Consider the following 12,132-nt stretch of genomic DNA (forward strand, 5'->3'; position numbering starts at 1 on the left):
GGGGGTGTGCGTAAAGCCTTCCAGTAAACAACGTCTTCAACAACACTGAACCTTTGAACAAATTAGCACAGATTTCACATGTCATCTAAATAAACATCTATACATCACTTTTTTCAGACCAGGACAACATCACATCTCATATATGACAAAAATTAAAAAACAAAACAAAAAACTGAGGCAGGGTGTGCTGGTGGCTACAGAGACATGACCCCCCTGTGCTGAAAGTCCCTCGATCCCTCTGAGGGTTCATGGGGTGCTGCTCTACAGCTCTGTGGGCTCCAAGTAGGAGAGAGGGGCCGTTGACATTATTATGAATACATCCAATTACGCACGGGAGTGGGGGCACACAAAGATGAGTTAGTGTAATCCATTAGGTGTGAATGGTGACAACCTGTCAAGGCTGATATCTGCTTTGCAGTCATCCAAGTCACAAACCGAGTCGGTGGCGTTTTCATTGTTGTGGGAAAACTGTGAAATCCTGTCAAAAGTCTCCTCGTGCTCAATACATTCAACCACGTTGGGGATCATGTTGACATAGGCGTTGGCGATTTCCTTGTGGATGAGGGTATCCTGGTTATATGAGACCAGCTCGTTGCTTATGTTCACAGTTTCCACGGGTGTGCTGGAGCAGAAATAGCGACAGCCCAGCAAGCTGGCAAAGGCCTTCCTGAACTCGGCGTTGAAGGCGTAGATGATGGGGTTCAGGGAGGAGTTGGCCCAGCCGAACCACACAAAGACATCGAACGTCGTCTCGCTGACGCACGGCAGACCCGCGTCCCGGTCTGCGGCGGGCCTGTTGCAGAACGGCACCATGCAGTTTAGGACGAAGAAAGGTAACCAGCAACACACAAAGACACCCATGATCACCGACAGAGTTTTGAACACTTTGGTCTCGCGTTTGATTGACGTTTTCAAAGTGCTGTGGTGTTGGCACTCTATTCTGTTGGTCCTGCAGCTTTGCGCGTGTTCCGCCGCTCTCTCCAGCGAGGCTATCCTTCTGATCTGTATCTGTGCAATCCGGTAGATGCGTGTGTAAGTCACAATCATAATCGCCACGGGAATATAGAAACTTATCAAAGAGGAGGAGATGGCGTACTCTCTACTCAGGCTGGAGTCGCAGTTTTCCTCCATCTGCCGACTCGCCGAAGAGTTGTGCGCCCCAGCCGTGTCATCTCCGCTGGCTTTGTGCCAGTTCAGCTGGACCGGTATGAATGAAATGAGCACGGATAAGGTCCAAGTGATGCTTATCATAACAAAGGCAACCCGCTGGGTCATTTTCCTCTCGTAGCGGAAGGGGCTCGAGATGGCCCAGTACCTGTCCACGCTGATGATACAGAGGTTGAGGATGGAGGCGGTGGAGCACATAATGTCAAAAGCCACCCAGACGTTACAGAAAGTGCCAAATGGCCAGTAGCCCGCCACCTCGGCCACGGCTTTCCACGGCATCACCAGGATGGCCACGAATAAATCCGACAGAGCCAGGGAGACGATGAAAATGTTGGTGACTTTGGTCCGCAGGTGCCGAAAGCGCAGCACTGCGGAGCAAACCAGGATGTTCCCCAGGAGGGTCCACAGGATGAGCAGGGACAGCAGGCAGCCAGTCACTGTGCGCACCACCATGTCCTTCCTCACTTCGCTCGTTGCCTCCGTTTCGGTGCTGTTCCACATGATCTCTCCGAGGGGTGCCGGCACTGAGTCAATCCCCTGCACCGACGAGAGATACTTGGCTGGATTCTCCATGTGTCTCTTCAAGTGAAGCTGCAGTCCATCGCTCCGTGCGCTGGGACTGGCGCAGTCATCAGCCACTCACCGCATAGTCCCCGTTGACCCTCTCGGCTGCCAGCCTGACGTGAAGCGCGAAGCAGGCGGGAGGAGAGAAGCGAGCGCGTTAAAGCAGAGCCGAGGGATGAGCCAGGTGCGTTCAGGGGCTGAAACGCAGCAGGCGGTGGCGAGCGCATGTTGCAGCCTGGCCGGTCCGGCTGTCTGACCCGGCTGCGTCTGTGAATCTGTGAATCAGTCCAAGATATCCTGAGCGCGCTGTGGGGTGAGGAAGGAGTCCCTAGCCTGACGCACACTAACCTACCCAGGGCTGGGCGCAAACTCCCTAACGCCTCCTCCGTGAGCTGTGATAACGCACAACAGTGCACAGATATAATGTTGTGAGGAAGCCCTTCACAATGTCTTAACTGTGTTCATTACTGTGTCCCTTACTACTGCAGGGACAATATGTGATGTGCACCATTAAACTGCGTGTGGCCCACATAAAAAACAGTTAAGAGGTGAAGTAGATTTGATTCATGTTTGGACACACGTTCTCCTTCAAATGAATAGGAAAGTGTGTCCAACCTGTCGGTGTGTGTATAAATGTAACATACATAAAGGGGGTGTACTGTAAGTCCATGTACATGTGTGTTCAGTAACTGTAGAGACCTGAACTCACATGTAGTCTGGAGCTGTCCACGGTGCTGAAACAGCAGAGAGCCTGGAGCCCACTGTCAAAAATCTTCTATCTATCGATCGATCCATTCATCTCCATCCGTCATAATCATACTGTGTTACTGCCTTGAAGCATGACAGAGCACTGATTTGATGATTTTAGAACTTTCACCGCAATCTGCCAACTCCACCAAACTTTTTTTTTTTTTTTCAGGGTATCTCTGAACGCTGTCCTCTGCCGACGTAAGGTCAGACTTGTCTGAACAGGTGAGTCACATTCACACCATCAGCGGGTATTTGGAGCCAGGAGCTCCTCGCGCGCGCGCGCGCTCTGCGTCGTCTGGGGTCTGTGTAACAAGCAGCGGCAGCGCCGTTTCCGGCTTGGAAACGTCACGAATATTTTTGGATACGTCCGTGTGCCTGTCAAATCGTTGTGACACTACGTCAAAAATAATCTCCCCTATGCCCGATGCCAAATCCTCCAGAGTAGACTAACCTATAATCCGGGGATGTGGTGTCAGGAGGCCACCTGTGCCCGACGCAGCGTTTGCGCCTTTCCATACAGATGTTCCTACAGATGTTACCACAGCTCGTGAACTAAAGTGCTGTGGTGCTTATGTTTGACAGTGGCCACAGTGTCAGAGTTAAAATGTATTCAAGAGCCAGGTTTTTATACGTTTAAGTCAATTGTGTTTTGTGAGAATTAGTGAACATTCTTATGGTATATAAACTGCTGCTTCTTTCAATTTAACAACTCATTTCATATTCAATATTTTTGTCATTAGTAACCTCATAAAGAGGATGTAATGGCACAACTGCCAAAAATGTAGTTGTCCATAGTGCAGGAGACGTTGGATTGTCCTATCAAACACATAATAACAATAATAATAATAATGAACAAAGGAAAAACAGACACGTGGCGCCATCATGTGGACCAAATGTTTACTACAGTTGGAACCCATATCAGTGCTTCTCGGTTGAACTTCCCTGCATTGCATTCAGATACATGAAACAGTTCATTACTTCCGAACACACATCAAATACTGAACTACTAAAGGCTTTTTTTTTCTTTGTGTTGATGCACTTTTTCTTTGACTGGCAAGCGGTTTATACTTTTGACTGACTGACCTTTTGCCTTCAAAAGGTACAGCAGTTTTACTGTGCTGGCTTTAAAATATAGCTTTTACAAATACATATTTTTTTAAGTAGCTCCCTTTTTTTGGAAACATTTTCATTATACTGAATGCCTTCTATAAGCTTCTGCATTCCCATACAATGTTCAAAATTGACAGCGCAGTAATCTGCTATGAGGGGTTGACATGCATTCTGTAAACACCAATGCAATGTTTACTCTGAATATCTCCGTTTTTTCGCAATGTTTCGTCACATTAACATGTGACTTTGTCTTCCATCATACTTTAAAATGAACACTCGGAACAATTAAGAGCGTGCAGTATAGTGCACACTTGGTTCAGTTGGCTGTATTATAACCATTCATTCATACAATGCAGCGGAGTCATTGGACGGCTACTGTAAGAGCTACAAACATTTATGTAAAACAATACAGAATGTGTTTTTCAGTCATGAACTTGCCATTAGACAAGTGCATGGCTGTTCTCATGTTTGATGGATGTCACTGTGATCCCATTGGGTTGGATTCTCAGTCCAGCCTCACATACATTGTACCTCAACATTTCCATACATAAAATATTTCTGCAGCAAACATTTTCTAGAGTCAGTGTTTTTTTATTCAAATATTCAATTAATTGGTGTGAAAGTCTAAAAGCACCAGCAAGAGGGTTTTTATTTTTGGGTGACAATGTGATTGACTCTGCGTGTGTCGGCACTTGTGAACATGGTCGTGATCAGTTTAGGTGCTCTGGCACAGGTGATTCAGTGCTGTGAAGAGATGCATGAACTGTTTTCAGAGACTGATTGAGAGTTTCATTGACAGAAAAGAAAAAAAGTGTAAGTTTAGTGAAAAGGAAGTTAAACGTCAACATTAAAGAAACAACATTCGGGGAGATGTGATGTGGCAGGTCTTGTATATGAAAAAGGAAACTATTCTTTATTTCATTGGGAAAACAATATACATCCATCACTATTGTACATGTCATTGAGCACCATTTCATTGGAATTTTGCAAAATTGAATCACAGTTTCTGAATGATTGAAATCAGCATGGCAGTATTTACAGATGACAAACAGTAATATTACACTGTGCAGCTAAAAAATAAGGACTTAACCACAACTTGGCACATCGTGAGATTACATACAGTGGATAGCACCAGGTTGAGAACTTACCGGACATCTGACTGGAATTACACAGTGATGTGACATAAAATTGTACAGTACATCTATACAGTATAACTGTACTTTACATAAAGAGGCCACAAGTCATGTCACAAACATGTAAACATATGATCTCTGGTTTTGGATCGCAGTTGTGATCATGCCAGCATGTTCTATGTTGGTGTTGCCCTGTATCTACCGACGCTTTTTCGGTATAGAGATGACGCTCTTCGTGTTAACATGCACAATTCAACATATTATCACTTATATATTAGATATTATATAGTATTAACAAAAATGTTACCAGTAAATATGCTATGTGAAGTTGTATTTCTCAATATATTGTTATCAGTATCATCATAACTCTCTATTCAGGTCAACAGAACAGAGATTGAAGATGCAAGAGGACAATGATGAACCTTAAATGACTTCTGAGAACTACCATTCAATCATAAAGATTATTCAAAATATAGTGCTATACTAAGATTGTCTCTCTTTGTTGCTCAAGTGTTGCAAAACGTAAATGAAACAATTTTTACTACTAAGTAAAGTATATGAGAACCTTATCCATAAAGAGTATGCACATCTCAAATGCAGATGAATATGGGTCAGGGGGTACCCTGATGCATTTGTGGCCCCATCAAATACATTACGAATACCTCTTTAAGCTAAATGAGAGTAACAGGTGTTTTAGTGGCTTGACTTATATATTCAAATATAAAAATCAAATAGGTTGTCTATTTACCACCTTTTACTAAAGTGAAACAGGGCAAAATGTATGTGTCCTATTAAATACATTGTGCATAATGTACCAGTGACAAAATCCTACTGAAATGTGACTAAAAAATGAAAAGCACAGAAAGCCCTTTTCTGTACTTTCTCTCGTGAAACCAAAGGTTTCTTTTTTTTTTTCATCAAGGTCCTTGTGTTGTACAAGGTGATTATTCAAGGAATGCAGGCTAATAGGTTCGTCTCTTCTGTAATCCACACACTGAAGGGTTTATGATGTTTTTGTCTCCACGGCTGTCAAGTCTGATAGAGTGTGACCCAGACTGTCTCCTGAACGTTTGACCTGCGCTATGAGACTGCCTTGGGGAGCCAGCGGTGACAAGTGTTGTGCATGTTACCTGGTATTATCAGTAATCTGCTATTCTGTCAGACCCGGCGAAACACCTCAAAGAGGGAGGCAACTGAGTGCATGCGGTAGAAGAGGTTCAGAGGAATGGCAAAATTGAGAACTGCTGTCCATATGCTGAAGCCAAATGTGTCCTGCTCTAACCCGTTGTCATACTGTGGTCGGCAGCCAAAAGCGGGTAGGATCCATAGCTGAAAGAAAGATACACATGACACTGATTAAACCTGTATCTATTCTTTTGTATGCTGCCATAAAGTTTAGATTGGAATGTCATCACCTCTTAAAATAGTTTTTTGTTTTTTTATAAAATGTATGAATAGCTTGCCAGCATCATTAGCAGTCCTCTGAAGTTTTATCTCTGGCCTCTCTGTGAATTCTAGTTTAGTTTCCTCTCACCTGTTTTTGGTCATCGTTCATTTTTGAGGCTGTTTGGTTGCTAAATGATCCAGTACACTCACCAGATGGCAATTAACTCTAACTGTCTCTAATGCAATGCTTGTCAGCTTCGCTGAGTTCATTTGGCACTCACGAAAAACAGCTTTTAGCCATGTCTGGAACATGCCTTGATCAATGAAACTGAACCAAAAACAGGATTGTATTGTCAGTCATAATAAAACCAACCCAATGACCTAAAAGGCACTGAATTGTAAAATAGTCTTGAGGCGAACTGAGAAAATAGGTGATAATTATCCATGGCTCTGTAGCAATGAGACACCTGTAACACTTCATGTGGTTACTTGATACATTGATGATAATAATAAGATATTGATTAAAGCAGCTTTAAAACAACAATTTGCCTCTTCTGATCTAAACTGATCAGAGCACTGAATTGTAATTAGGATGGACAAGATCTGATTTTGATTCACATAAACATTTGAAATGCACATAGATTTATCTGTTTAATTCAATTGATACACTTACCGAAATGTTGCACATTATGAGGAAGACTGAAATGTTCTTTAGAATTTGCCTTTTTATATTTGGAGGCTCCACCACTTTGGTTCCCAGAGGCAGCGCCACCTCCGACGGTTTCCTGGGACATCTGTACACCTGACCGCCCTCCTCATGTTCGTTCTCCACACAGGTCCTGTCTGGAGTGTCATAGGCTCGGTTAATGATGCCGTTGTATGGTGGGGCTAAAGAGGAAGTCACTGAGAAGATTTCTGGAGCAGATGGTAATTCTGGGTCCTTCCTTATTCCTTCCTCCTGCTGCCGGTAAAGAGATTCTATGATGAAAAGGTTCTGCATGTACTTCTCCAGCACAATAAGAAGAGAGTAGATGAAGTTTGTCCAGAGGTAAGGAGGGCTGCTGCTGGAGCTTAACACAGCCACAATGCTGCACCAGGACATAAGCCAGGAGCCGGTGGAGGATCCAAACAGCAGCTCCATGTCCAGCTGTCTAGATGGGTTTTTGGAGGTGTCCAGTGGCATGTGGTCCGCTCTGTATATGAGCAGACCCGAGGCACCAGCAAAGCACATGAGCACCAGCATGACAATGCCATAAATGTAGAACATGGAAATGGCTGACTGACGTGTTTGAGGGGACTCCACATGGGTGATGTAGACCACCAGGATTCCAATTGTGCTGGCCAGGGCAAACAAACCCAGAATAGGGCCTACAGACAGGCCCTGAGTTTTGGTAGCCAACCTTTTTTGGTTTGAAGAAACGTCAATGGTCCGTCCAATGTTCTTCCACATTACGAAGAGCATGGCAGAAACAAAGATGTGGTACTCAATGTTGAAGGGATAGAGGTAGTAGAGACTGCTGGTGAACATGGAGCAAGTGCTGGTGGTGCAGTTGCACAGAGGCTTTGAATGCACTGAAAGAAAAATAAAAACAAATGGAAATTCATCTAATTAAAAGACAGAACAAAAGAAGTCACACACTCTCCCTTATTAATTCTGTACATACTGAAACAATATTAAAAATACATTATTTCCCCTTTTTTATCAATAATATATTGTAATAGTTCTTTTTTTTTAAAGGGTGTAGGACGTTGATTCTAGTAATTTATTACCTCTAAGCAGGACATGCTGAATTGTTCTTTGTACGTTAGCGAAAAAAAGAAGAAGGAAAAAAAAAAAAAGGCCTGCAATCACCAAAATTACACAGTAACAACAGCAATGTTGTTGCAAACCGATGATGCCGTCATCATTTCACATATGCAATAAAAACCATGCAGCTTATTTCCTTGAGGATTTAAATCTTGCCATATTCTTATGATTTGAACTCAGGATGTCACCCATTAGGTGAAGACCCGAGTATCACAGACGTCGACGACAATATACCTTTTATACTTATTCAATCCTAGTAGAGCCCATCCCAACATATGAGCGTTATGCTGTTGCCTTCTAGAGATTAACTCAAAAAAAAAAAAAAAAAACCCTGCCATGTGCCCCCTCTCACCCCCCAAGGGCCACTACTATGGTCCTGCACCCTTTAATTAAATGGGAACAACAGTCTGGGTGCAGTCAGCCTCACGGTCAGCCGGATATGAGGAGGAGCAGCCGAACCCCCCAACCCTCAGCTTAGATGTATCAGTTACTGTAATTGCAGCACCCTTGGGAGAAAGAAGCCTGGGGACAAAGCCGTCTGAGGTCAAATGGGGGGTTGCCAAGCAGGTAGGTGGTGGCTGAAGTGTGGGGCAAAGGCTGGGGAGGGGGCTTAAGCTCTGGCAACACTGTGTGTCATGAAACCTAATAGAGAGATGTTCGACACAAACAAGATTCGCTGGGCCTGCCGGGCAAACCTCCCTTCCCCTCACTAACCCTCCTCAACTTCCTTTTTCTTTCATCCCTTGAACTAAGATCTCAAGTGGACTGTTGTACCTTTCCTCCAGGTACAAGCCAGCAATCGACCCCTTGGCCCTTACCTATGGTGAGGTTTTGGTAGCCCAGGGCAGAGAGTCTTCTCATATGATTGTTCATGAAGTGCTCGGCCTCTGACATCACACCGTTGCACCACAGGAGGAGGTTGGTAAAGACTGCATGGATCACACCAAACCTGAGAAGAGAAACAATAATAATAAAAAAAAAAAACAAGATTTATGATCCAGCATCTGTCAGCACATGCCAGTGTTATAACGTGTTTTTGTTTTTTGTTTTTTTGTTTTTTTTACATATTGTGCATTTCAGACAGTCTGCCTGCTTTATAACACATACCTCTCAAAGGTTTCAAGGCTCTTGATGACATCCTTGATGTGAAACCAAAGAAAATGCACCTGAAATTTAAAATATATATACATATATATAAGACAGGACTTTAAGATATAAAGGCAAGACAAAATGTCACCCAAAATATGGATTGCTAAAACACATTTAGCAGACAGAAATGGTCATCTTAGGAGTTACAAATCCCTTTACCATAAGGATTTCCCTTGCTACACGTCCCTAACGTGGACAATGATTGGATTATATTGTTGCAGAAACTCTGTACTCTCAACAACAAAGAGCACATTATTCAAAGGCCTACCTGGTTAAGTTGTGCACAAGGGGGAAAAAAGGCACAGTGTCTAACACTGCTGAAAGATTATCACTTTATTGAAATTAAAGTGGGGTTGTAAACTTGCCTGTGCGATGGTGTGAGTTGCATGGATGACAGGATATACGCCGAGCACAGCCGACACACAAGACTGATAGCCGACATAATACCCGATTCGGAAAGCGTCCATAATGAGTGAAAGGAGCGCAAGGAGAGTCAAACCACCTACCGAGAAAACACACACCGAGATCAAGTTATCAATGGCAATGACAAAAATAAACAAAACAAAAATACATTCTTTAAAATAAGGTCAAATTTTCAACACTCAGATTCAGTGAGGTCTTTGGATGACGTGGGGACTATAAACTCTTATTACATTGACAGGGAGAAAATAAATGAAGCATTTGCTGCAGTCTTGCGCATAATCCTACAAACTCACCTCTTATCCAGCATGTGGTAACGTGGACGTCTCTCTCCGTGCGCGCGTTCTTCTGTCTGTCCCGCACCAGGATGTACCACATCATCCAGATCAGCTGCAGGATCATGAGGCTGGTGATGAAGGACAGGAGGTGCTCCTCTTCCACCAGGGAGTCGTGCTGTGCCATGGCCAGCATCAGGGCAGCCCCGATCAGCAGGAGGTTGGTGCCGTACTGGCCGCTCAGGATCTCCGCGTTCTTCCGCGGGTAGTCCGCGGACAAATTCAGCTTTAATTTGGGGAAAATCTTCTTGTCGTGCTCGGAACTGGACGACGACGAGGAGCTGGGGCAGTACTTGTTCAGACACATAATATCCAGACCGTTGTGTTCCACCATGGTGGGAGACATGTATGGGGACAAACAATAACACACGCAGAGTGGAGTAGAGGCGAAGCGGCGCGCTATAAGTGCGCTTTAGGGAAGTCAGGTGCGTAAGGTACCGTGCCAAACGGGCCCATCCAATCTCCAGGGTTTGGCTCCGAGGCCACGCACAATCTCAGCGTCCACCCTCACCGACGATGGGCCTGATGGATGCCACAGTCACCCTGGACCCCTGAAAGGGAAGGATCTTGTGGTGTAAGAGGCCCGTCAAGGCACCAAAGATAGGAGATCTCCTTTCAGCCTTTGGCTATCCCGGATCCCAGTCCTCTTGAAACCCCCATATGTTTCAGAGAAACCGCTGGACTAAGCGTGGAATTATCCACAATACGAAAAACACGCCTCTCCAGTTCAGCAGCTGCCAGAAAATCGCTCCAAGTCTGCCGAAACCCTCTCAGGGTGGCTATCGGATGTTACGACCTAGATGACACGAAAATAAAGATGACATTTAAAAAAAAAGAATAAAAAAAATGCGATTTTTACAGGCCGGAGAGGAAGTGGCCTATCCTGACTGAACGCGCCTCAGATCCAAGTGCCACCTCCTATGGCTGGATATGGTTGTTTGCTTTCAGGATGGGGAAAAAAAGAAAGACGAATCAGATTTCAATGGTCTAATCCACAATGGCTTTTTGTGAGTGGATGTCAAGAAGGGAGAACTTTGATAGCAGTAGCTCACAGAGCTTCCCTGCATATGACCTGTAACCTCCGGTCGAATTTAAATAGCCACAGACGGATGCCGGCAATCAGCCTGACAACAGAAAGTCACAGGTGATTGGTGCGCCCTGACTTTATCAGGGCTGGCTGCCTATTAAGTGACTTTAAGCATTTAATCTTGTATTTCCTTTGAAAGCAAATATGCTTCGACTCAGAAAAGGGCCAAGTGTAAAAAACAAACAAACAAACAAACAAACAAAAAAACAACAACAACAACAAAAAACAGCAATTGGGGAAACTGATAGTCATCCTCCTTCAGTGTCTTTCTCCCGATGCTTCATCAAAAAGGAGGTATTAAATATATATCAAAATACTTCCACAAATTTCGGCAATTGTAATTACAGTAAAGGTTAATTATTTACAGCATGGATTTGCAGAACTTCAGTGATTATAGTTGTGCGTAATAATAATAATAATAATAATAATTATTATTATTATTAATAATAATTACTGATTATACGCGGAAGTTGAGGCGCGTGTATGAGCTTTGGGGGATATTTTAACCTGGGTGCTTCGTGCAGTGATAGTACAGGCCGGCCATTTAATATACTTTATTATAGTTCAAATAACTTGCTATACCCAGTAGTGTAGGGAAAAGAATAACCACGCACAGACGATGTGTTGCAAATTGGCATGCTCTTTATTGTTCGTTTATTTATTTATTTATTTATTTATTTCGTCCGTCTGTTTTGGGTTTGATTAACTTGATTCGGGGAGGACAAGTTACCTCCCATTTGTTTTCCTCTACACTGTATCGATCCGTATCTCTCATTAGCTGTCAGGTTTCAGCAAATACACTCCACCACAACATCACGAGGGCTGCAGACATGATCAACTTATGCTCATCTCTCTGCCATCTGCCGCCCAACATCGATTTCTTGATCACCTGGAGTCAGCGCAATAAAGACACAGTGGTTTGAAATCTAGTTCTTATCGAGGACCTTTAATAGCCGCCTGATTAAGAACATTTTGAGTGGATTTGGGATCCTTATTTGTTCTCTGATATTTGCACATCCAAGAGGAATCAAACCAACCCCCGTGAAACAAACTGACTGAGGAAGAGTAGAGACAGGCCAAATCATTACCAGGCTGACTCACTCAAAAATCTTTAAAATCTTTAAAAATCTTTGAAACAAGAACTTTGACCATACAATTTTTCCAGGATGTAAGTTATATATATATATATATATATATATAAAACTTACATTCTGGAACATTTGC

General features: G+C 43.6%; 2 protein-coding genes across 2 annotated transcripts; both read right to left on the reverse strand.

The window, feature by feature from the left end:
- Positions 1-357: 357 nt before the first annotated feature.
- On the reverse strand, positions 358-1,740 carry drd5a (dopamine receptor D5a). The gene has a single exon (XM_029502688.1). It carries the CDS (start codon positions 1,738-1,740, stop codon positions 358-360), a length of 1,383 nt encoding a protein of 460 aa, XP_029358548.1.
- A 4,142-nt stretch (positions 1,741-5,882) lies between these two features.
- On the reverse strand, positions 5,883-10,155 carry otop1 (otopetrin 1). The gene is made up of 6 exons (XM_029502952.1): positions 9,783-10,155; positions 9,432-9,568; positions 9,025-9,083; positions 8,736-8,866; positions 6,784-7,682; positions 5,883-6,053 (listed from the first exon to the last, which is right to left on the reverse strand). Exons 1-6 carry the CDS (start codon positions 10,153-10,155, stop codon positions 5,883-5,885), a joined length of 1,770 nt encoding a protein of 589 aa, XP_029358812.1.
- Between the last annotated feature and the right edge of the window lie 1,977 nt (positions 10,156-12,132).

The sequence above is a fragment of the Echeneis naucrates genome, chromosome 5, assembly GCF_900963305.1.
Source record: "Echeneis naucrates chromosome 5, fEcheNa1.1, whole genome shotgun sequence".
NCBI lineage: Eukaryota > Metazoa > Chordata > Actinopteri > Carangiformes > Echeneidae > Echeneis > Echeneis naucrates.